We start from the raw sequence: 22,385 nt of genomic DNA, 5'->3' as shown, positions 1-22,385 counted from the left end.
ATCTTGTAGTTGTAAGTTGTCTTTCAGTTATGAATTATGAATCATGATTTATGTGACCAGTACCACTGACATGTATTTGAATTTTGTATGTACTATGCATGCTATAGATGAAGATCTATGTTTGAAATCAATAAATTTGTATCATTAATTAAAATTTGTGTAAGAAATATCTAATTTTTAATATATATATATATATATATATATTTTAATAAAATAATATATAACGAATCCTACGTGTCTTGTTCCGGGGGGTCAACGTGTCCGAATCCGACACCACGAATCCCGAATCCCCGTGTCAGGTGACTTAGGTTAAGGCCCTATTTCTAGTGCTGACATCATCATATTTTGCTGTTTTAGCATGTTTCAGCCATAAAAACTCCGTTGCAGGCCCTAAACTCTTCATATATAGTTGAAATTCTGGATCTTTTGTTGATTTACCATTGTAAGATTTTTTTTCTTCGGATTGTTATATGACATTGTATACCCAATCATTGAAAATCTACGAAGCTCTAACTTATAATAGCCCTATAATTTACTTTAGTGGTCTAAGGATAGAGTGCTTGAACTTTGGTGAAGATTATCCTAGTCACACAGGCTTTGCCGTACCTTATCCCGAATCATCCATCCATCACCTTGAACCATTCTTATTGAATATCCTTTAGGTGATCATCATATGGAAGCCTCCTTTGTGGTTTAAACACCACTAAATAGTTGGAGAAAGGATGTTTAGGTGATAGTGGTAGCCAATCTCTTGTTGCCTTAAGGACTGGATCTACCTAGTGAGGCTTTGCCTAGGCTTGGAAGCGGTAACAAAACCCACTTGCTCCTTCTTCAAAGACTTGGAAGAACTGTTTGGTCAAGAGGTATAATGAAAATAAAATATTATGCCTTCTTTCATAATACTTAATTGCCATCATCCATAAACATAATCAAAGCAAAGAAAGTCCACTTACTTAGATTATCATCCATTCGTCCAAGCTTCATCAATATTCATCCAAGAAAAGAGCACATTCCACATCAAGAAGTCATTTTCAAGAGGTTGCTCAACTCATCCTTCCATAACCAAATTAGTAAGAAGATAAAATCAAATAAATTTCAGACTTGTTAAGGAATTTCTCCCCCAATCCAACCATGAGAAAATGAGCGAAAGTGCACCTGTATTTATGCAGGAGGTGCTAAACTTCCTTTTCATTAAAAGACTATTTTTCTATGCTAAAGCCTAAAAGCCCCTAATCTAGCCTATGGAGGGGCAGGTGACCCTTTTATTTAATTGATTTAAAATACAATTAATGTGGATTATTCATGTCACATGTACAAAATCTAAGGGGCATGGGTCCTCAAAGTTGAGACACATCTTTAAAAAAGGTTTTCTGCTCGTAGCGGTAGCATCCATACTCCAAAGATTCTGAAACACTTGAATTTTGCCACGAGGAATGAAAGCCAGCAATGTACTCTTATACAAGTAACATTCTGAAGTGAACTTGTGGCATGCAAATAAACACTCAGCTCCCAAAAGTGGACGTGTGGTTCATAAGGTTAATGTTCAGCCATGAAAATCTCCTCAAGGGTAACAGCTCTTCAAAGTGATGCTTCCTAGTATGTATATGTATGAGGCTTCAAAGTTGGCACTCCAGCATTCATAATGTCTCAAAATGGCTAGTCACCCCCATGAATCAAGCAAGCAACCTCTTCATCTAACATTTCAAAACCCTCTCATTGCACAAGTGAGTATTCTATGCTATCGATGGTGGATGTGACCTTCAAAACATGGACAAAACAGTTTCATAGAGCGCCATTCTAACCTTATCAACATCGACAAATAAAGAGGTCAGCCCTAGACCTGTTAGGTTAGCCTATTCCTATATTTTATGTTGGCTCAGCATCCAAACTCATATTTTTTGATTGGCCACTAAACAAATTTTCTCTTCCTTGCACAAGTGTGTGTGTGTGTGTGGGGTACAGCTTCAGAACTTTCAACGTAAAGTGAAAAAATAATAATGCTAGCACTCTGTTTTTTTCTAGGCTGAAAGGATGCTACAGGTCATGTTGCGTCCATTCAGGAGGGTACTCTGCTGGCACCTGCACTCCAACTAAACTGGTACTTCATTTTTTCTACTGTTTGATGAGAGGTCTCTCTGAAACTGCAGAGGACTTTGTGCAGAAAAGTTCCACTAAGGGGTATCCACAATCGCAGAGATCTCTTCAACATACAATCAGCAACTTGTCCAACAATTATCTCCATCGTCAGAATTAAAATCCTTAACCTTCACATCGACATTCTCTCTAAACTGAATGGTATTATCAACTTGGGACAGAATATATATTGCATCCTGTTTTCTTCTCTGATATCAAGAGGCAAGAAGCTGACCATATTACAGCCATCAAGCAGCTCTGCCAATGCTTTGTTTAATTTTGCAAACCATGGGGCCATTTGCTCATTCATATCTGCTATCAATAATCTTGTATTTGGGTCAAGAGCTTCTCCATTTCTTTCTTGTTTGTAGCATGATCCAGATTAATTCTTAGCCAAAAATTCACATGAGTTCAGGTCGCAACATGGCAAAAAGAGATGCCATACAACCACTTGGATACTTTGTTCTATATGACACAGGCTGCACAATCAAAAACAACATAATCACTATCGAAAGAATCCTCCAATTGTTCTTTAAGCCAATCCTCCAAACTCTCCTTCATGACAATCTCTGAAAATATAAGGTCCCTAAAATCTCACCACTGCCCACAGGCCCAGTGACAATCTTCCAGGGCATGCATAGCCCATACAATAATGCTACAGATTCCTTGTTTTCAGACCTGAATTCAGACATGAGGCTTCTCTCCATTTCAGACTTTGTCACTCCTGTTCTTCTTCCTTCTCCTGACAGATTTGTGAGGAGAATTCATCCACAGGCGAGCGGATAACAGTACCCAACAAAGTGGTGGGTAACAAGTCCAATCCCAACTCACAGTAAAGAGGGTGAATAGAAAAAATGCCCTTTGACTAGCATATTCTTTCCTTGATCATCAATATTGTCTATTTTTCCATGTGTTCTGTTAGTCCTCATTATACAGGATGCTTCCTGCATGAATTTTATGTTACTAGTTACATGTCTCTCCTTCAGAATGACTTTCCAAAAAGGTGAAATATACGTCTTTAAATTTAGAGCTAGTCTAGTTGTTCAAATGTGCAATCTTAGAGCAGTGTTTTCGGTGTGATCTTCAAAAGGTATTTAGTGCCAAGCTTTATAAATGAAGAGCTATGATAATCGGTCCTCTCTCAGTTGTAAGTTTCTAATCTTTGACACATATTTATCATATATAAGTTAGTCCTCTCCCAGTTGTAAGTTTCTAATCTTTGACACATATTTATCATATATAAGTTAGTCCTCTCCCAGTTGGAAGCTTCTAATCTTTGACACATTTATCATATATAAGTTAGAAATAAATTTTTGTTGAAATTTCTTTTTCATTACATTGTATATATCAGTGTTGCACGAAGCGCCCCCCCCCCCCGGTTCCAAGCCCCGAAGCGCGTCCCGTACGGAAGCGCCTAGGAAGCTTGGCCGGAAGCGCGCTTCCGAAATTTTTAGACGCTTCCTGGAAATTTGGAAGCGCCGAAGCGCGCTTCGCTTCCCACGGCGCTTCCCAGACGCTTCCAGAAAAGCTTCCGGAAAAGCATTTAGAAAATCGTTTTTTTTTCAATTTTTTTTTAAATTTTAGGTGAGTTTGCTTGTTGGGGGTGGGTCCACCTTGGGTTAGGGTGACAAATGAAAGCAAAAAAAAATATAAATATAGCAGATGCTCCCTCATGGTAATGTTAAATTCTTAAAGTAAAAGTGACATTCTCCTTTATTTTTCATTTTCATCCTTTTACTTAAATTTTTAACATTACCATGAAATGACTCAGAATGTTTGAGAGTGGTTCCAGCCTCATTGGACTTCATATGGAGAAAATAGAATTTCATATCCTATTCAAAATTCAGTAGACTTAACAGTTTTCAGGTATTCAGGATCAATGGGATTGTGGCATTTCATTAGATTATATCAAGTATGAAGGTATGCGATTAGCATTGAATCAAGAGCACCAAGCCCTATATGTACCCTGGTGTTGGTGGTGTTAATTGTTGAACTCCTTTGTCACGCGGCACGCCCTTAGCAAAAAATTACCTTTCAATCAAGTCAAAATCATCGATCAAACATGTTAAGCTTTTTCTACCATATTTTAAGTCTTGAATTAGGTAGTTTGATCAAAATTGGGCAATGTTGACTAATATCCCTAGACAATCGAGGTAGAGGCAAAGGCTAGACAAGAGGAGAAGAATCTAGATTCTAGATCATTAATGTACAATGGATGTTATATCTATCTTGATTTATGCAAAAATATGCATGTTTTCATGTCTTCTACAATTAATTTGGTATTTGGGATGTTTGTTTTGAGTATAAATGCAAAAAAATATAAAATATATATATATAGCAGACGCTTCCGCGGACGCTTCGCTTCCTAGATTTTTGGAAAATGACGCTTCGGCGTCCCCGCTTCCAAAAAACGCTTCCGCTTCGCTCCCGCTTCGCTCCCGCTTCGTGCAACATTGGTATATATCACATCGGAAAGCACATCAAGTCTTGACACAATACAACATTTTCCATGGTACCATTAGGTGCAGGAGCAACTGAGTACGTAGCTTATAGTAGGAGCCTAGGAATGAAATCCTAATGTCGGGTAGCCTGGATCTTCACTAGGACGCTTAGGCATGAGATCCAAATGGTAGCCAGCTTGCTTATTTCCTATCACAAGAGTCACAAGAGTTGCCATTGCTGATTTTCTGCCAAGGATAGAACTCAAGATCGGTGTTGGGCAATTTATCCATTTTTCTGTTAGACTATAAGCTCATGTCCAAAAAAAATAGATCTAAGTTCACTTATTAGTGTAGAAAACTCATTTTCATGCTCTGCAGGCTAATTCATCAAATACATAGCAACTATGAAGATCTTGTCATTAATGGTATATCTTAGGTCTCCAAAAAGAACTTCAGCTGGCTAAATTTAATAGAATCAACTCTTCAGATGTTACTGTTTTGATAATGCTCTAAAATATACTGTAAAGAAATGGTTTTTCCTACTTAAAACAGAAAGATACCCAGCCCAATTTATTGTGTATTATCAACCGGCAACAATAACTTCATATACATGCATGTATATGATGTGGTCTTTGGAAGGCAACAGGGAGATGTATCAGTAACAGAAACTGAAGTCCTAACCTAATAATCAATTTTTAACATATTGATTTTATGTTTTTTATTTTACTTTGATGACTTGGTTATCATGAATCAATCCTACAAGTGCCTACAGCTTTAATCTGTTGGCATATTAATGATCTAATTGCACATGGAAACGGGTGTTTTTCCATTATACACTCGTAGCTGTGAGTAAATTCTCTTTATAAAACAGATTTATTGAATGATGATATTGTGTTACACTTGATTGTATTCTCGAGTATACATACTAGTGTTGGTGTTTAATTTCACTCTCCAAATCTGCTGTTTTGTGTACTCTATTTGGCCTGATTTTTACTGATGATTAACTTTTGAAGGCTTGATTGCAAGACAAAGAAGATTTGAACTGGAACGGCTGAATAATCAGTTGCGCCAAATAAATACGAAATTGAAAAGACAAGCCCGGATAGAGTCATATGCACCAAGCCTGACCTATGCACCAGTTGGTCGCTCCCCTGGGATGGAAACGACAATTGATACAAGAAGAGATGAGATGATGTCAAAGCTAAAGGAAGGAAAGAAATATCTCAGGCTTCAGGATCCACAGAAAGCATTTGAAGAATTTAAAGAAGGACTTAGAATTGCTCAAGCTCTTGGGGATCCTATTGAAGCTAAAAAGGCAGCTCGAGGATTGGGTAAACATTTTTTACCTTAAAAATTATGACATAAGATTCAAATACTAGCCTCAGTGAAGTATTTGTACAAACAGGGCAGTGGTCTTGTATTTCAACGATGGGAATGCAGAGGTCTTCTTTCATTTAGTTTATCATCGATGGGAATGAAAGGATGATAATTCTGCTTGGATCATTTTTACTTGTTATGGCATATCTGTTTAGCCTGACTCCTATAGAGATTTCAGGCGAGGGCTTTGAAATTGCCGTTTCCATAGTTGAAATCATTCTAGTTATGACATGTTGTAACTTGTGCAGGGGCATCATGCCAACGACAGCGGAAGTTTCGTGAAGCTATAAAATATCATTCCATGGTATTATCAATTTCAGAGAAGGCGAAAGAGCACACAGGAGATACAGAAGCTTATGGAGCAATTGCTGATTCCTATACTGAACTCGGGGATTTGGAAACAGCGGCCAAATATTATGATAAGTACATAGAAAGATTAGAGACTGATTGACTGATTGGAATGGCAGGAGCTAATTTTCTGGCAATGGCTTCACTTTATTTTGTAAAGCTATATACCAGTTACCGAAGGAGCATGTCAATACTTTGGCAGTTGATTATGTTTTCTTTGGATGAGTTTGTTATCATGCATGATTGAAATTTTATGTATTAGTTTAAACTAATTATCACTATCTGGTTTTGTCATATCCCTGTTAGATCACAATTTTAAGAGTTCTGTAAATTAACCATTTCAAATTGTGCCAGTAATTATTTATATAAATTTCATGTGCACGAGTTGTTCCTTCTCATCTTTTGGATAATCAATTTCACATCTGCTATGAGATCATTTTACATGTGACATTGTTTATTTCACTGGGGTAGTATGCTGTAATTCTTTATAATATTACAGCACAAGTTTTCATAACGTCTAGGTCTTGCAAACATCCGCTATTATGGAATCCAACCTAATGTCAGCTTCCATGAAACTTTGGAACCATGTTTCGGCAATGATTATGTAAATCATTCCATATGTATTATGGATGGTCATGATGGTTACCGTCAACTCAATATCTTGTGTGCTTGTATTTTTTTTAGTTAGCCTATATTTAATATTTGTTTGAGTTCATTTAAATGTGTTAGTCAACTCAAATTGATTACCATTAAAAGAAAACTTTTGGAGACAATTTTTACTTTGAGCTTTATGGTGATGTTTCTGGAATATATTTCGTTGAAATTTTAAATTTTAAATGAAGATATTTTCGTGATATCTACTTACAGAAAATTTCAGAAACATGGGTGAGAAGGGCATGTATGAAATACAAGTTTTCAAAGATATTGGCAATATGAGTGTCTCTGCATTGGTACAAAAGTATTTATTATATTCTGGCTAATTGGTATTCTCCTCTTTTCTATTCTTCTATATGAGATTGGATATAAATATGTTTAAACTTTACTGTATTTAAATGCATATTTTTACCAGGCTTGCAAATATGGATTTTCCTGATATATCCATGGAGTTGAGAAAGCCAAAACATACTGCATAGTCTCAATTTGTCTACAATATAAACACATCCAAAACTCATCCCAAAAATGCCTAATGTTTGTAACTACCAATCTCTGAGGGATAATCCATGTTATGAAAATGAAATGTTATAAAAAATCCTGTTGGATGGGTTTGTGTGTAAATTGACGACTTGGTTCATTACTGTAAAGTCCCCACCTTATATTCAAGAAGTAGAAGGTGCTTGTACATGGCAATAATTTTTAGTCTGTTGCGGCTTTAGTGGAATGGCAGGTTGTGAGAACCCATGACAGTCCTACACTTCACTAGTAAAAGGGACCAAAAACACAGCTTACTGTAAAGCTTATTTTGAAACCAATTACTAAATGTTTGTAGCTTACATGTGAGACCAAAAGGGTCCAAAGGTAAGGTAAGATAATGTCTACATGGAACTAAAATAATGGGTCAATAGGACTGGAAACTATGTCAAGTAACAAACATAATGTGAAGTGCAAAGGCAACTCCACAAAGCTTGACCCAGGGGGATATTGTTAGACACCCACCTATTCTACTGGCTCAACACAGTGTTCGATTTTGGCAATTTTCTACAGTTTTTTGTTTTTTGAACTTCCAGGGCTGTTTTGAGACCCTAAATGATGTTTTTTTTGATGTGGTGGGGTCTAGGAGAAGCCAAGTCGGAATGCGTACTTCTCGGCTAGACCTTTCCAATAGGCTATCGAGTGCACCAAACATAGATCGTATGTAAAAATTACGACCTTGAGAAGTTGACGTATCAATTAACCGCATCGAAACCCACAAGCCTTTTGGTGTTTCATCTCTTAGGGTTAGGTTTTTGGATGTTTAGGGTTTTCGCATTGTTGCTTTATGTTAAAAAGGGTCTTTCAGCCTCATTGTAATGCGCTTTTGCGAAGACGTGTAGTTGTCACATCTCTTCTTAGAGATAAGCTACCACCATTTGAGTGAGTTTGTTTCATTCCACATTTTTATAGTTTCAACACATTTCATTTCATTCCGTTCATAAATCCAGATGAATGGTATCAGAGCGATATGCTCTTTATTTGTTTCTCCATGCATGTCCCCAACGAGGTTAGGATATAAGGAGTTGGGACTCGAACTACTTGAGCCTTTGCAAGACTGTACTTGTTGACTTTGACGGTCTTCCATCGTGTAAGAAAAGAAAGATGAGGGAGCATGAGACCTTATTAACCTATTGTTCGAGGAAGCCTTCAGACAACAAAGGAATGAGATGATGGATTATTTTGTCCAGATCTTTCGAAGGATGCCAATAGCCAATGCATCTTCGCCAAACAACCAATTTGGAGGTGTTGCCTGCTTCAAGGTACAAATTAGTTTTAATATACTTGTATTTGAACGCTAGATAGACGCTGATGCTTTAGATAGATGATTAAATCTGCTAGAAGGTTATTTTTTGTTCACAAATTTTCTGATAAAGAAAAGATAACATTTGCGCTCCTTAAGGCTGTCCCCCATGTCAAGGATTAGTGAGAGACTTATTGTGAGCAAAATGCCACAAAGGAATCTACAATATTTGCGATCGTATCCAATTGGGCTCTTTTAGGGATGTTATTAAGGAACAATATTACCCTATTGGAAACAACGACAACCAATACATGCGATGGACCATAGTGTGGCAGTAGAGGGACCAAACAATGCCAGAATTAACAAATGTCTTCCATACCTTGCGCACCACGTTGAGTATCAAAGACTCCGAGCGACATTTGGTGCTCAAGTTTGGTAATGGTTTGCATAGATACATACAAAAAAAAAGTGGATTTTTTGAACATCTTCTCATTGGTCGTGATGTACCGATATGCTGTGAAAATCGAGCAAAAATTTAAACAGAAGAAGATAGAGTTTGGATCTATGAATTCCTCACAGTAGAAGCAGGGCAAAGGAAACCCCAACTAGTAGAATAAAGAATATAGTCAAGATAGACCACTCAAGGACAACCCATCTAAGCTGCAAACAAAGAAGGGTAATGGGAAGAAGAAAGACATAGGAAAGTGGTGCAAGTTCCATAAGATCCCTTGGCATAACACCAAAGAATGTTGCTCAAAGTAGTCATTGGTGGCCATGTTGAAAGTATTAAAGTGGGATGTAGGTTTCGACTCTGAATCAGATCTAGACAAGGAGAAGCAAATCATTGATGCAAAACCCAATGCCACAATTGCAACTGCCAAGGTCCAACGAAGTGAACTCGAAGAACTAAAGGAAGGTGAGTGCCTTTTTCACTCGTGATTGTGTGTGAAGGGTGCTTCTTTGCACTTCATTGTAGATAGTGGAAGTCAACTAATCTCATCTTAGCAGAGGTCGTTATGCAATTAGATATATTGACAATACCACACCCCGCAACCATACACTATTGGGCGGCTCTGCCAAGGGTGAGATCTCCATGTCAATCAACAGTGTCACTTTCCCTATGGCATCAAGCCCTTCAAGGATGAAGTGTTGTGTGATATTTCCCCCCTTGAAGTTTGTGATGTTCTTTTAGGCTAGACATACTTATGGAAGCGTCATGTTGTCTATGAATCTAGACCTCCCATTGTTATTATTACTTTGGGCAGACGACTATACATGATTTGTGAGTTGAGGATTTTGTGAGGAGAGTTTTTTAGAGATACTTCTTTGGGATCCATCACATTAGGATTTATCTCTGTCAACGTTTTGAACCGACTATGGGGTTCATCATCAGGACAAATTGATGATGAAAATCTGATCAGGCTACAAGATTAAATAGAAGAGGGAATGAGAGAGCTACAGGGTAAAGTTAAAGAAGGAAAATAGTTGTTAGAAAAAAAAATTAAAAATAAAAATAAGCCATTGGACAAATAATTATAATAAGGAAAACCTAAGAATCAAATCAAAGGTGAAATAATAATCGTAAATAATAGTAATAAAAATAGTCATTAAAATATAGAGAAATGGATAATTAAGAATAATTAAGGTAAAGTAGGGGTACACATTGTTGGGACGTGGAATTGGCATTCTCTTGCAATCATTTCCTATTTTTTCTTTACCCTTTTTGACTCTAAAGACCATACTTTATCACTGTAACAACCACTATTGACCTAAGTATGCTTATTTTTATGTGTCATCCTTATGATCCAATTTTGCTTGTAATTTGGCATGAGAACCACCGCTTTAGGCTATTTTTATCATAAAACTGATAAATGGGTTGTTTTAGGGTATGTGGTTTATTAAGAAGTTGTTACATGGTTACATTGTCTAGTTTTGCCTCGCCAAGGATAGGACAAAGACTCGCTGAACGTTGTTGATACACACATACCTATTTTGGATGCACTAATCTCCTTTAATCAGTAATGAAGGCCGATCTGGAAAAGTATTTGGTCGAAGTCAGTTCAATCACCAAAGGAGATATTCATGGATAGCACAGTGGAAGCAGTTAGGATTTTCCGTAGAAGAATTATTGTAATTTGGAAAAGCTATTACAACTTTGTCCCAACCATGGAAATTGTTACCAAACTGTTAATATGTATTCTCAATTTAGATCACATGAGAATCTATCGATTCTCATGATGATCTTATTGTTGATTAGTGGTTGTCATTGATGTCAACCCAAGCAACACTAGGGGCTACCCCAATCTTGCATGGGCATTTTGACTTGACAAATTACTCTATTTGAGTCAATGATCTTCTAGATGGATTATACTTGTCGAGATGTTTCCGTTGATATATGGCACGCCAAGTAATTCTTCACGGTTTGAGAGATATTCATGTTTGAAGTTAGTAACCTCAGTTAGTGGGCTAAAACCCTATGGGGTTGTGGCATGACACTCATAATTGGTTGTGGTCATTGAATAGTCAATAATTAATAATGTTTTTTTTGCTTCTAAAATCCCTCCAACGTTCACTTGTTGAGGACCCTCTCAACTCAAGACATTCATAGAAATAATGACCCTCATATCCTCCTATAGTAGGGATTTTGTGGCTTCAAACATGTCATCGTGGAATTTTCGCTATAATAATTATTATTATTTTTTTTTGCGAAGCTTCAGAAGCTGAAATTAAAACCCATTTGAGCCGAAGTCTTGATGAATCTCGTGACTGAATTTTAGATCTTGGTTCACTATATTTTCGGAGATATGATCTGAGGAAGTTAGGGTTTTTGTAGGCTCTCGAATTTCATGTCAAACATGTGACGTTGGGAAATTATCATAACTTTCTCTCTGAGCATTGGATTCAAATTTCGTAAAGGCCTGTTCCTTCATGGTTTCAACCATGGTGAGGGCTTTTTCCCCTTAACCAAATGCTTGTAGAAATCACAATGAAACAATAACAGTTACACCATCCTTCTAATGTACCCATGAGTATTCCTCCATTGCGTCCTAAACTACATGTACAATCCAAACCTAACCCTAAGACAATATAACAAGTTGAAACTCCAATTCTCCCTACCCACTGTATTTCACTTGTGTGATAAGATTTAATTATGATCGGGAAGGGTAGTGACCCCCATTGTTTCCCCTGTGATAATAGAAAATGAGTAAGACAACCTACCAGGGGAGGAAAACCTAGTTTAAGGATCTTTGGAAAAGCAATAGGCTATAATAGTCGATGTTACCATTGGTGTTGAAATAATGGATGAAGTTATTATAGTTGGCATTACTGCCAATACAACTGTAACAACCAATACTACTGTAACAACAAATATTACTTCAACTACAAAACCTGTAACAATTGCTAGAAGTGAGACTTATTTGCACCCTCCTTACCCCGAAGGATTAATCAAGGTCATGGATACCTCTCAAGTCGAGTTTTACTTCCTAAAAGAGTTAAATAACTTAGATGTTTGGATCCCTTTACTCCAAGGAATACGAGATGTCTTGATTTATGCCAAAACAATTAAGGAGTAGTGTGTTAAAAATCTAGGTAGGAAACCTCGAGATCCTCTCACTGTGCATGTTATTGGGAAATTATCATAACTAATGGTGGGGGAAAAATTGCCTGCCAAATATGAAGATCCTGGGAACCCAACCGTAGTTGTTCACATTGGTGGAACAACTCACCCAACTACCCTAATTGATATAGGTGCAACAATCAATATAATAATCAGGGACACTGTAGAACTACTTGGAATTACCAATTTGAGACTGATCCCTACTGTTTTGGAACTGACAGATAGGTCTAGAATCCAACCTAAAGGAATATTGGAGGATGTTATCATTTAGTAGATTCTCAGTAGTACCCAGTGGATTTTATGGTGCTTGAGCCCAAAACGTGCCTATGAGGACATCCTTTAATTCTAGGTAGACCATGGCTGACAATTACAAATGCTTTTATCGGATGTAGGTCTAGTTGTATGACTATCTCTGATTAAAACACTACCAAGGACCCTGTTCTGTTAATTTTAGATAACAATGGTATGTTTTATGCTTTAGCACAATTTACTTCAATGTTCCTTATTAATGCAATGACAATTTCCAATTATATTCAGTAGAAATCACATTAACTTAAACTCATTGACAATAAATGTAGATAGAACATAAAAACATGTGCATAAAACAAGCCAAGACAAGAGGACACAAGATGTGGCAGATGCTAGGGAAAAACCCAATGTGGGGAAACCATTTGATCAAATATTCTTATTATTCTTCAATAGTTCAGCAGAGAGAGAGTACAAATATCAAACTAACTTGCCCAAAATAGTCCTGAAAAATCAGCAGTCAACAACAATCAACTGCATCCCTAACTAGAAAGTCAATGGTGGTCAAAGCAGCTTCAAAACGTCCTCCAAACAGCTCAGTCAACAACAAATAAATTTGGCCTTCCAAGAGGGTCAAATTCAACGCAAAATCGATCGATCAATCTAGTCAAAGGAGAGAAAACCCTACTGTAAATTTTGTAGTCAAATCTGAAGTTAACTTGGTCAACCTGTCCCAATCACCTCGAAATCTGTGCTAATCAATGCGGCCTCCAAAAATGAAAAATATTCTCACAAGAACGAAGTCAACACTGGTCAAAATCACCCAAGTCAACATTGTCCTATTTCCTGAAATTTTCGGTCACCAAAATAGTCCAGAATTTCGTCCTCCTTTCACACGTGTGAAGTAGAGAAGGCTGCCTCCAAGTTGTACGAACCAATCAAGAGAGGAGAGAGAGAGAGATGTGATGAGATGAGTGATGCCCAAATGAGGACAGAGGTCACTCCTATTTATGCACTTCGTTGAGGGCAAGGAGACACATCTGTTGGGCTTATGAGCCTACATTTCACTGAGGTCGACCTTGACAATTTGTGCATGAGAGAGAATAAATTCAAAATTCCATTTCTGCTTGTCAGAATGAGATAATCTTTATATCAAAATTGGACCTCTCGAAAATAGGAATCCAATGCAATAATCATCTCCATCATATGAGCTATCCTAAGGTTGAATTTGGCCCTAGTTTCCAATTTTAACACTCCCTCTCAACTAGGTAGAATTATACCTGCCAATTCATCTGTCATCATCATGCCATCCTTTCATCCTATACCATCCATGTCATCACTTAGATTCTATGATTTTCTCTGCTCTGCTGAACCATGAAGCAATAATGAATAAGAATTGATCGAGAGTGAGTGATAAGATCAAAACACTCTCCACTAACAAAAGTCAGTCCTTTCTCCCACATCACGTTGTTGAACACCATGCATCCTAGTCATAGGGAGTACAACAACAAATGGTGCATCCATCAGAGTGTTATGGTCCCTAACCATCTTTCAACAAATCATTTGCCAGATGAGAGGTACTTTTCATGAGTCCCAGACTCTATGGGTAGGATGTGTGTTGGTGCATCAACAAGAGAAGGTGAACCACTCATCCTATGCATATGTCAATCATAGGGGAAGGTGAACCACTCACCCCACATACATGTGTCGGGGTAGGGGAAGGTGAACCACTCACTCTACACACATGTCAACCATAATGGGGTATCATAGGGGAAGGTGAACCACTCATCCTATGGTCGCTCATAGCTCCAAGAAGTACCCTAAGCCCCCAAGAGCTCCCAAATATTTGTGTCCAACTCATACGGGACGCTCATAGGAGGGTTGTTACATGACTCCAAGTCTCTCCTGGAAGGTTAAGAATTTGACCTTCCCCAAAGGCTTTGTGAGAATGTCTACAACCTGCTCATTTGTTCTAATGTGATGGAGCCTTATTGCTCCCCGTTGTACCATATCCTGGATAAAGTGGTACCTGATATCAATGTGCTTGGAGCGGTTGTGGAACACATGGTGAATCCCACTCTGGTTGTCGCAGAAGATCATGATGGTATCCAACACGTGCTCAAATAGCTCATTGAAGAGCTTCCTCAATCAAACAACCTCACAACAGGCCATACTCACACCAATGTATTCGGCTTCGGTGGTGCTTAGTGCAACCGATTTCTGCTTCCTACTCATTCAAGATATAGAAGCAAAACCTAAAGAGAAGCATCACACAGAAGTGCTCTTATGATCCACCATACTTCTAGCTCAGTCAACATCTGAATATCCATGAAGTCTCAAATTCACGACAGTGTATCTTAGTCCATAGTGGATAGTGCTCCGAATATATCTCAAGAGATTCTTAGCAGCAATCCAATGAATGTGATAAGGCTCAACCATAAATTGACTCAACGTGTTCACAATGAAGCATATGTCAAGACGAGAGTTGACCAAGAACATTAGGGTCCCCACAAGTTGACGATACTCGGAAGGGCCCAACAACACCTCCACGTAGCTTCTTAAAGTTGAGTTCCATCGGAGTAGTCACGGACTTGAAATCCACCATTTCAAATCTCTCAAGTAGCTTCTCAATGTATTTTCCTTAAGAAAGGAAAATCTCACTTGGCTTTTGCCAGACCTCCAACCCTAGGAAGTAATGCATTAGTCCTAGGTCCTTCATCTCGAATTCAGAAGCCAACTCTCTCTTTCATTGATGAATGAGAGGGTCAACACCTATTAGAAAGAGATCATCCACATAAAGGACCAGAATGAGAGGCTTGTCCTTTTCAACCTTGAAGTATAGGTTCAGGTCAACGTCACTCCTTGTAAATCAAATCTTCATAAGATAGCTATCAATCCTCTCATACCAAGCCCTAGGGGCTTGCTTCAACCCATAGAGATATTTCTTCAACTTGCATACATGAGTCTCGTGATCTTGAACTTAGAACCCCTCGGGTTGTTCCACATAGACTTCCTCTTTAAGCGAACCATGCAAGAAGGCAGTTTTGACATCCATCTGGTGTAGGCTCCATCCTTGCAAAGCGGAAAGGGCTATGATCAAACGAATGGTGGTATATCGAGAAAATTGAGCAAATATATCATCATAGTCTACTCATTCCTTTTGAGAGAAGTCTCAAGCAACAAATATGACCTTGAATTTCTCAACACTCCCATCAGCTACATGTTTGATCTTGTAGAGCCATTTTGAAGTGACCCCTGACTTATCCTTGGGGCTAGGAACCACATCCCAGACATCATTCTTCATGATCGACTCATACTCCTCGTTCATCACATCCTTCCAAACTTGGTGTTTCACGGCTTCTTCGAATGTGCAAGGCTCATATTGTACAATGGTACTCATGGCAGCTAAGTACCCTTGGTACCTATTCAGCTTCTTGCTTTTACAAAATGTCCCCCTCGGTGCAATATGTTTCTCAGCATCTTCAAGAGTATCTTTGAGCCACAAAGGTATTTTTCTTGAAGTAGTGGGCTCATTAGGAGGTGGATCAATGGGATCCATGGACCTTCAACATCGGGCATTGGTTCATCAGATGGAGGTTCATATTGCTTTTCTGCATCAACATCATCATTGACCTTCCTAGGGATAGGAAAATCTTGGATCTTTCTACGAGTAGAATCTTCATCAAAAGTGACATCATGAATTAATTCCACTTCCCTTTCACTAGGAACATAGATTCTATATGCCTTCGAAGTTTCACTATAGCCCACAAACGTTCCTTTCTTCCCAAATGCATCTAATTTGTTTCTTTTCTCTTTCGGCACATGAAAACATATGGGACAACCAAAAATTCTAAAATGAGAAACATCAGGTTTCTTAGCGGTGAAAAATTCTTCGGGTGTCTTGAAGTCCAAAGCTTGATGTGGGCATTTTTTTTGGACATACACAATGGTGTTGGCAGTTTCTCCCCATAATAACTTTGGAAGACCTTGATCATGAAGCATAACATGGGTGGCTTCTATGATAGTACGATTATTCCTTTTGGAAACACCATTTTGTTCAAGAGTATATGCAATAGTGGTCTCCCTCTTAATGCCAACTTCTCTACAATAGTCTTTGAATTCATTTGATTCATATTCGGTCCCATTATCAGTCCTCAATATTTTGATCTTCTTCTCTGTTTGATTCTCAACCAAGGCTTTGAAAGAGCATAACCATTTGAATACTTTATCCTTCTTTTTAAAGAAATATATCCATGTTTTGCGGGAGAAGTCATCCGCAAAAATAACATAGTACAAATATCCACCCAAAGATGTTGTGGGAAACATACCTGATAAATCAGAATGGGCCAATTGAAGTATATTGGTGGTTTGAGTTTCACTTGAGGGGAATGGTTCCCTTTTATTTTTATAGCTTCACGTCCTTGACAAACAACTTCATGATCTAAGTTGAATTTAGTCATACCTATGACCATCTTCCTTACATATGGTAAGGCTTTGAAATGAAGGTGAGCAAATATTTGGTGCCATAATTTGGATTGAAGAGAAGTATTACAAGTCATTTCTCCCAACAAACTTCCTCTAACCTGATGGAGACCTTCAACCCTTAGTCCAAGAGTGAATGCATCTCTTAGGTTCCTTTGCCAAACACGAACCTTTCCATTAATGAATGTCACCTTGAAACCTTTATTTTCCATCGCAGAAATAGAGACCAAGTTATTTTTCAGATCAGGTACATATAGTACTTCTTGTAAATGAAGAGTTTAACCTTGATTTAAGTGGAGAGTAATATTCCAAATTCCTTTCATTGGATAAGTTGCATTATCCCCAAATATAATCTCTATATTCATCTTGTTTTTTTCAATCAAGTTAGAGAGAGCTTCTTTGTACCCAGTGAAGTGCCTTGAGGCACCACTATCAATCAACCAATGATCCAATGTATCCGGAGGAGAGGTAGTGGTGAGGGAAGAAATAAGATAAAATTCTTTTTTCTTTACAACATTAACTTTTTCACACCTGGAGTTTCTCGACTTCTTTGCAAGACGACCATTTCCATTTCGAGCAGCGGGAGCATTCCTCTTTCCTTTATTATTGAACCTATTGTTCCTTTGATTTCCATTTCCCTTAAAGTTGTTTTTATTGTTGTCGTCATCTCTTGAAGTATCATTCTTGTGAGGACACTCTCTAGTGAAGTGGCCAAACCTGTTACAACTGAAGCATCTTCCTTTTCTTCCTTCTTTAAATCCCGGCTTGAACCCCTGTCCTTGATTCCTTGGACCAACATTGTTCCTCCTTTTAGAATGACTGGAGAAGGTGGTAGGATTGTTTCCATTTGAGGGCTTGTCTCTTTCCATCATCCTTATTTCTTCTTGAGTGCATCTAGCCAATAATTCATTAAATCCAAAAATCCTCTCATTGTTGAGGATTGTAGTGTTGAACACATCCCATTCTCTTGTAAGGCCTCCAAGTGCAATAATAATGAGCTCCATATCACCAATGATGTATCCAATAGATAGGAGATCATTCTTGATCTCAGTAATCCTCATGAAGTAGGATTGGATGGACTCTCCTCTATCCATATTGATGTCTTTCAACTTGCTCTTGAGAAAGAGAGCATGATTTGCATAATTTACTTTGAACATCCCAACCAGCTTGTCATGCATCTCCTTAGATGTTTCCAAATTAGAAATATAGGAAACCAAAGGCTTGTGAATAGAATCAACGATAATTTTCTTAGCTTTAACCTCACCTTTCTTGTACTTTCTTTGTGCAGCTACGGATGCATTTGAAGGAGGCTCCACTATTCTTCCTTTGACATAGTCCATGTCATCATTTTCTTCGAATGTAGATCTAGAGACATCTTCCATGCATGATAGTTGGATTTGTCCTTAAGCTTGTCATTGGATTTGAAGTAAGATGTAGTCCTCATTGGGACTCTAAGTTCCAAGTCCTTCTCCAACAAATTCCTTTAGTGGTTTCTTTTCCTCACTCTTGCTTGGGCTTTGTCTTCACCTGAGCTCTGATACCATGTTAATTTTAGATAACAATGGTATGTTATATGCTGTAGCATAATTTACTTCAATGTTCCTTATCATCCCAATGATAATTTCAAATTATATTCAGTAGCAATCACATTAACTTAAACACATTGACAATAAATGCAGATAGAACATAAAAAAATGTGCAAAAAACATGCCAAGACAAGAGGACATAAGATGTGGCGGAAGCCCGGGAAAAACACCAATGTGGGGAAACCCTTTGATCAAATCTTCTTATTATTCTACAATAGTTCAATAGAAAGATAGTACACATATCAAATTAACTTTCCCAAAATAGTCCTGACAAATCAACAGTCAACAACAATTAACTATAGCCCTAACCAGAAAGACAACGATGGTTAAAGCAACTTCAAAACGTCCTCCAAATAGCTTGGTCAACAATAGATAAATTCGGCCTTCCAAGAGGGTCAAAGTCAATGCAAAATAGATTAGTCAAACCATTCAAAGGAGAGAGAAAACCCTGCGGGAAATTCTGTAGTCAAATCTGAAGTCAACTTGGTCAACCTATCCCAATCACCTCGAAATACGTGCTAATCAATGCGGCCTCCAAAAATCGAAATTCTTCCTGCAAGAACAAAGTCAATGATAGTCAAAACCACCCAAGTCAACGTTGGTCAATGCTGCCCTGTTTCTTGAAATTTTCGGCCACCAAAACATTCCAGAATTTCGTCCTCCTTTCACATGTGCGAAGTAGAGAAGGCTGCCTCCAAGTTGTATGAACCAATCAAGAGACGAGAGAGAGAGATGTGATGAAATGAGTGATGTCCAAATGACGAGAGATTTCACTTCTATTTATACACTTTGTTTAGAGCAAGGAGACACATCTGTTGGGCTTATGAGCCTACATTTGACTGAGGATGACCTTAACAATTTGTGCATGAGAGATTAAATTCAAAATTCCATTTATGCTTTTTAAAATGAGATGATATTTATATCAAAATTGGACCCCTTGAAAAGAGGAATCCAATGCAATAATCATCTCCATCATATGAGATATCCTAAGGTGGAATTTGGCCCTAGTTTCCAATTTTAACTTTTACCTCTAGATAAACCAAGTTCCGAATTTGAGAAACTTTCATGGCCTGAGTTTGACTTGGAAGAATTTGATGCACGTTCAATACTCATTGTAGGAAAAGATTTGTATTTTTAAAAATGAGATTGAAGACGATATCATTAGTAATTTCCCAATGATCCTTTTGTTGTTACACCACCTACATCTTAATTGTTAAGTTTTGTGATAGATAAATCCGATGAGAAAGAAACTCTTATTGATCCTGTTACACAAAAAATACCTACTACCTCTAGTCTTAAGGGTGTACTAGTGGAAATTGGGCTTGATAAAACCCTAAATATTAACCCTAATTTATGCCTTGATCAGAGAGAGAAATTAGTGTTGTTACTCAGAAAGATGAAAGAAGCCTTCACGTGGGATTATAAAGACATGAAAGGGCATCCATCCTACCTTGTGTACTCATCAACTCTATTTAAAGGAAGAATATCAGCCTGTCTGACAACCTTAACGAAGAATGAACCCAACATTAAAAGGTGTTGTCAAGGAAGAAATTTAGAACTCTTAGATTTAAATTTCATCTATCCTATTTCTGACAGTCAGTGGGTATCTCCACTTGTTATTGTTCCAAAAAAATGGTAAGTGGAGAGTCTATGTGGATTATAGGTAGCTGAATAAAGCCATTAAAAAGGACCATTTTCCATTACCTTTTATTGATCAGTTCCTAGACACTCTATCTATTAAGAAATAATTTTATTTCTTCAATGGATTTAGTGGATATAATCAGATAGGTATGCTCTTGAAGACCAAGACAACTAATTTTACTTTCCCTTGGGGTAAAATTGCTTATAGGGTCCTACCTTTTGGATTTTGTAATGCACCTGCAACATTCCAACGAGCAGTGTTAGGAATTTTTACTATCATGGTCAACGATTGTCTAGAGATATTTATGGACGATTTTACACCCCATGGGAATGAGTTTGATGAAACCTTTCACAAACCTGAGAAAGTACTTCGACATCGTATACAAACCCACCTCTATCTTAGCACTGGAAAATGTCATATGCTGATGTTTGAAGTGTTAATTTTTCTTAGGGCTACGTTGTTCTTTGCTTTTGATAATTGTATTTACAAACTTTTCATTATTTACATATTATATTCACCCACAAAATTATTACATCATTAAAAATTATGTAGAAATAACAATAACATCAATAATGCAACGAAACATTAAGGAACAACAAAAGATAAGCATGAACAAAGGGGACACCGAGATTTAGGCCAAAGACCAGGGAAGAACCCCACGAGGGGGAAAACCCATCCAAATTCTTCTTTTATCAAATATTCATCAATTGTTCAACTAAGATACAAAGTACAATGAGACATGTCAAACTAATTAGGCCACCTAGGGTCAACCAAAAACCATTTATGAGCCTCATAAGTCAAACTACATCAAGTCAAGAATATCAATGCCACATGAGCTACCATACATTCTTTCCACTGTCATATTGATACATCAAGATCCCTGTTGTAATAGTCACTATTATGAAAATCATACTCAAAGACACTTCCAACATAGGGGCATAGCGTGATTGTCATAATGGTGCATCATAGTAGTCATCATAATCATTATTGTGCCAAGCGACTGAAGTACATAAAGATCACTGTGCTAAGTTAAGGCCAATGTCACAAGCTTATTGATATATGAATTTCACAAACATAAATATGACTGCCTACTATGTCAGTGTCATAATGACAGTGACACAAATTACTTTCTTACTTATTGATTACTTTAATATGAAAAGAACATTTCCAAGTAGGTCATGTCTCATTACCACCACGAAAATCACTGTTATTTTGACAATCAAGGGCACCGTCTCATTGGAGCATAGAACATTACCATATTAGAATGCTTCCATTCCTTACATTGTTGTTATTGCTACATGTCATCAAGTATAATATACAAAATTGGCCGCTCACAAAGACAGGGAGCCATATCATAGATGAAAGAGATCTAACATTTAGAGTGATAGGGATCATCGAACCATAGGTAATAAACCACAAAGAAAAATATACATGTTACTGTGAGAACCATAGGAGAATGAGGCTTTCTTTTATTATATAATATGAAGCCACATAACAAAGTGATGCTACATGTATCAAATATGAAACGAAGCCATAAACCAATGCTATAGGTATAAAAAATGAAGTGAAGCCATAAAGCGATGCTACATGTATCGAATATGAAGCAAAGCCATAAAACGATGCTACATGTATTAAGAACAATCCTTGAGAATCATCATTGTTGCAAGACATAGATAGGTGCAAGTCACATCATTGTATGACAAGAGGCATATCACTGTAATAAGTTATCGCTGTAATGCGATGTTTGATATGTAAGGCAATCAAATAGACATATTGAGTATGCAGACCCTAATGTATGTGGACCATGATATATGCAGACCATGTAAGAGAAAACCATTTGTGAACCATGTTGTATGCAGACCATGCAAGAGAGAACCATATGCAAAGCATAATGTATGTGGATCATATAAGAGCAAACCATATGCAGACCATAAATTCAATTCAAAAATTTTATATTCAAACCTCAGACGGATGATTGATATAAGAGTCACGGTATGTGCCTTTTATGCCAACCATCCAATGTTCATAATATATAGTCATCCAATGGGTGAAATAGCTCTTTAAAAGGTGAATTCGGATT

General features: G+C 37.5%; 1 protein-coding gene and 1 pseudogene across 1 annotated transcript in view; one reads left to right on the top strand and one right to left on the bottom strand.

The window, feature by feature from the left end:
- Window positions 1-6,695, top strand: part of LOC149248187 (protein FLUORESCENT IN BLUE LIGHT, chloroplastic-like) — a 104,096-nt gene extending 97,401 nt beyond the window's left edge. The window contains exons 3-4 of the mRNA XM_089458364.1: window positions 5,588-5,905; window positions 6,200-6,695. Coding sequence (XP_089314490.1) covers window positions 5,588-5,905; window positions 6,200-6,402 — 521 coding nt within the window. The 3' untranslated portion in view covers window positions 6,403-6,695. The remainder of the gene's footprint in view (window positions 1-5,587; window positions 5,906-6,199) is intronic.
- On the bottom strand, window positions 1,406-3,408 carry LOC149248188 (GPN-loop GTPase 3-like; annotated as a pseudogene).
- Window positions 6,696-22,385: the final 15,690 nt, after the last annotated feature.

The sequence above is a fragment of the Pinus tabuliformis genome, chromosome 7 (genome assembly GCF_031772625.1).
Source record: "Pinus tabuliformis cultivar Carrire ecotype Pingquan chromosome 7, CPIR1, whole genome shotgun sequence".
NCBI classification, from domain to species: Eukaryota; Viridiplantae; Streptophyta; class Pinopsida; order Pinales; family Pinaceae; genus Pinus; species Pinus tabuliformis.
This window is presented reverse-complemented; position numbering and strand designations above follow the sequence as displayed.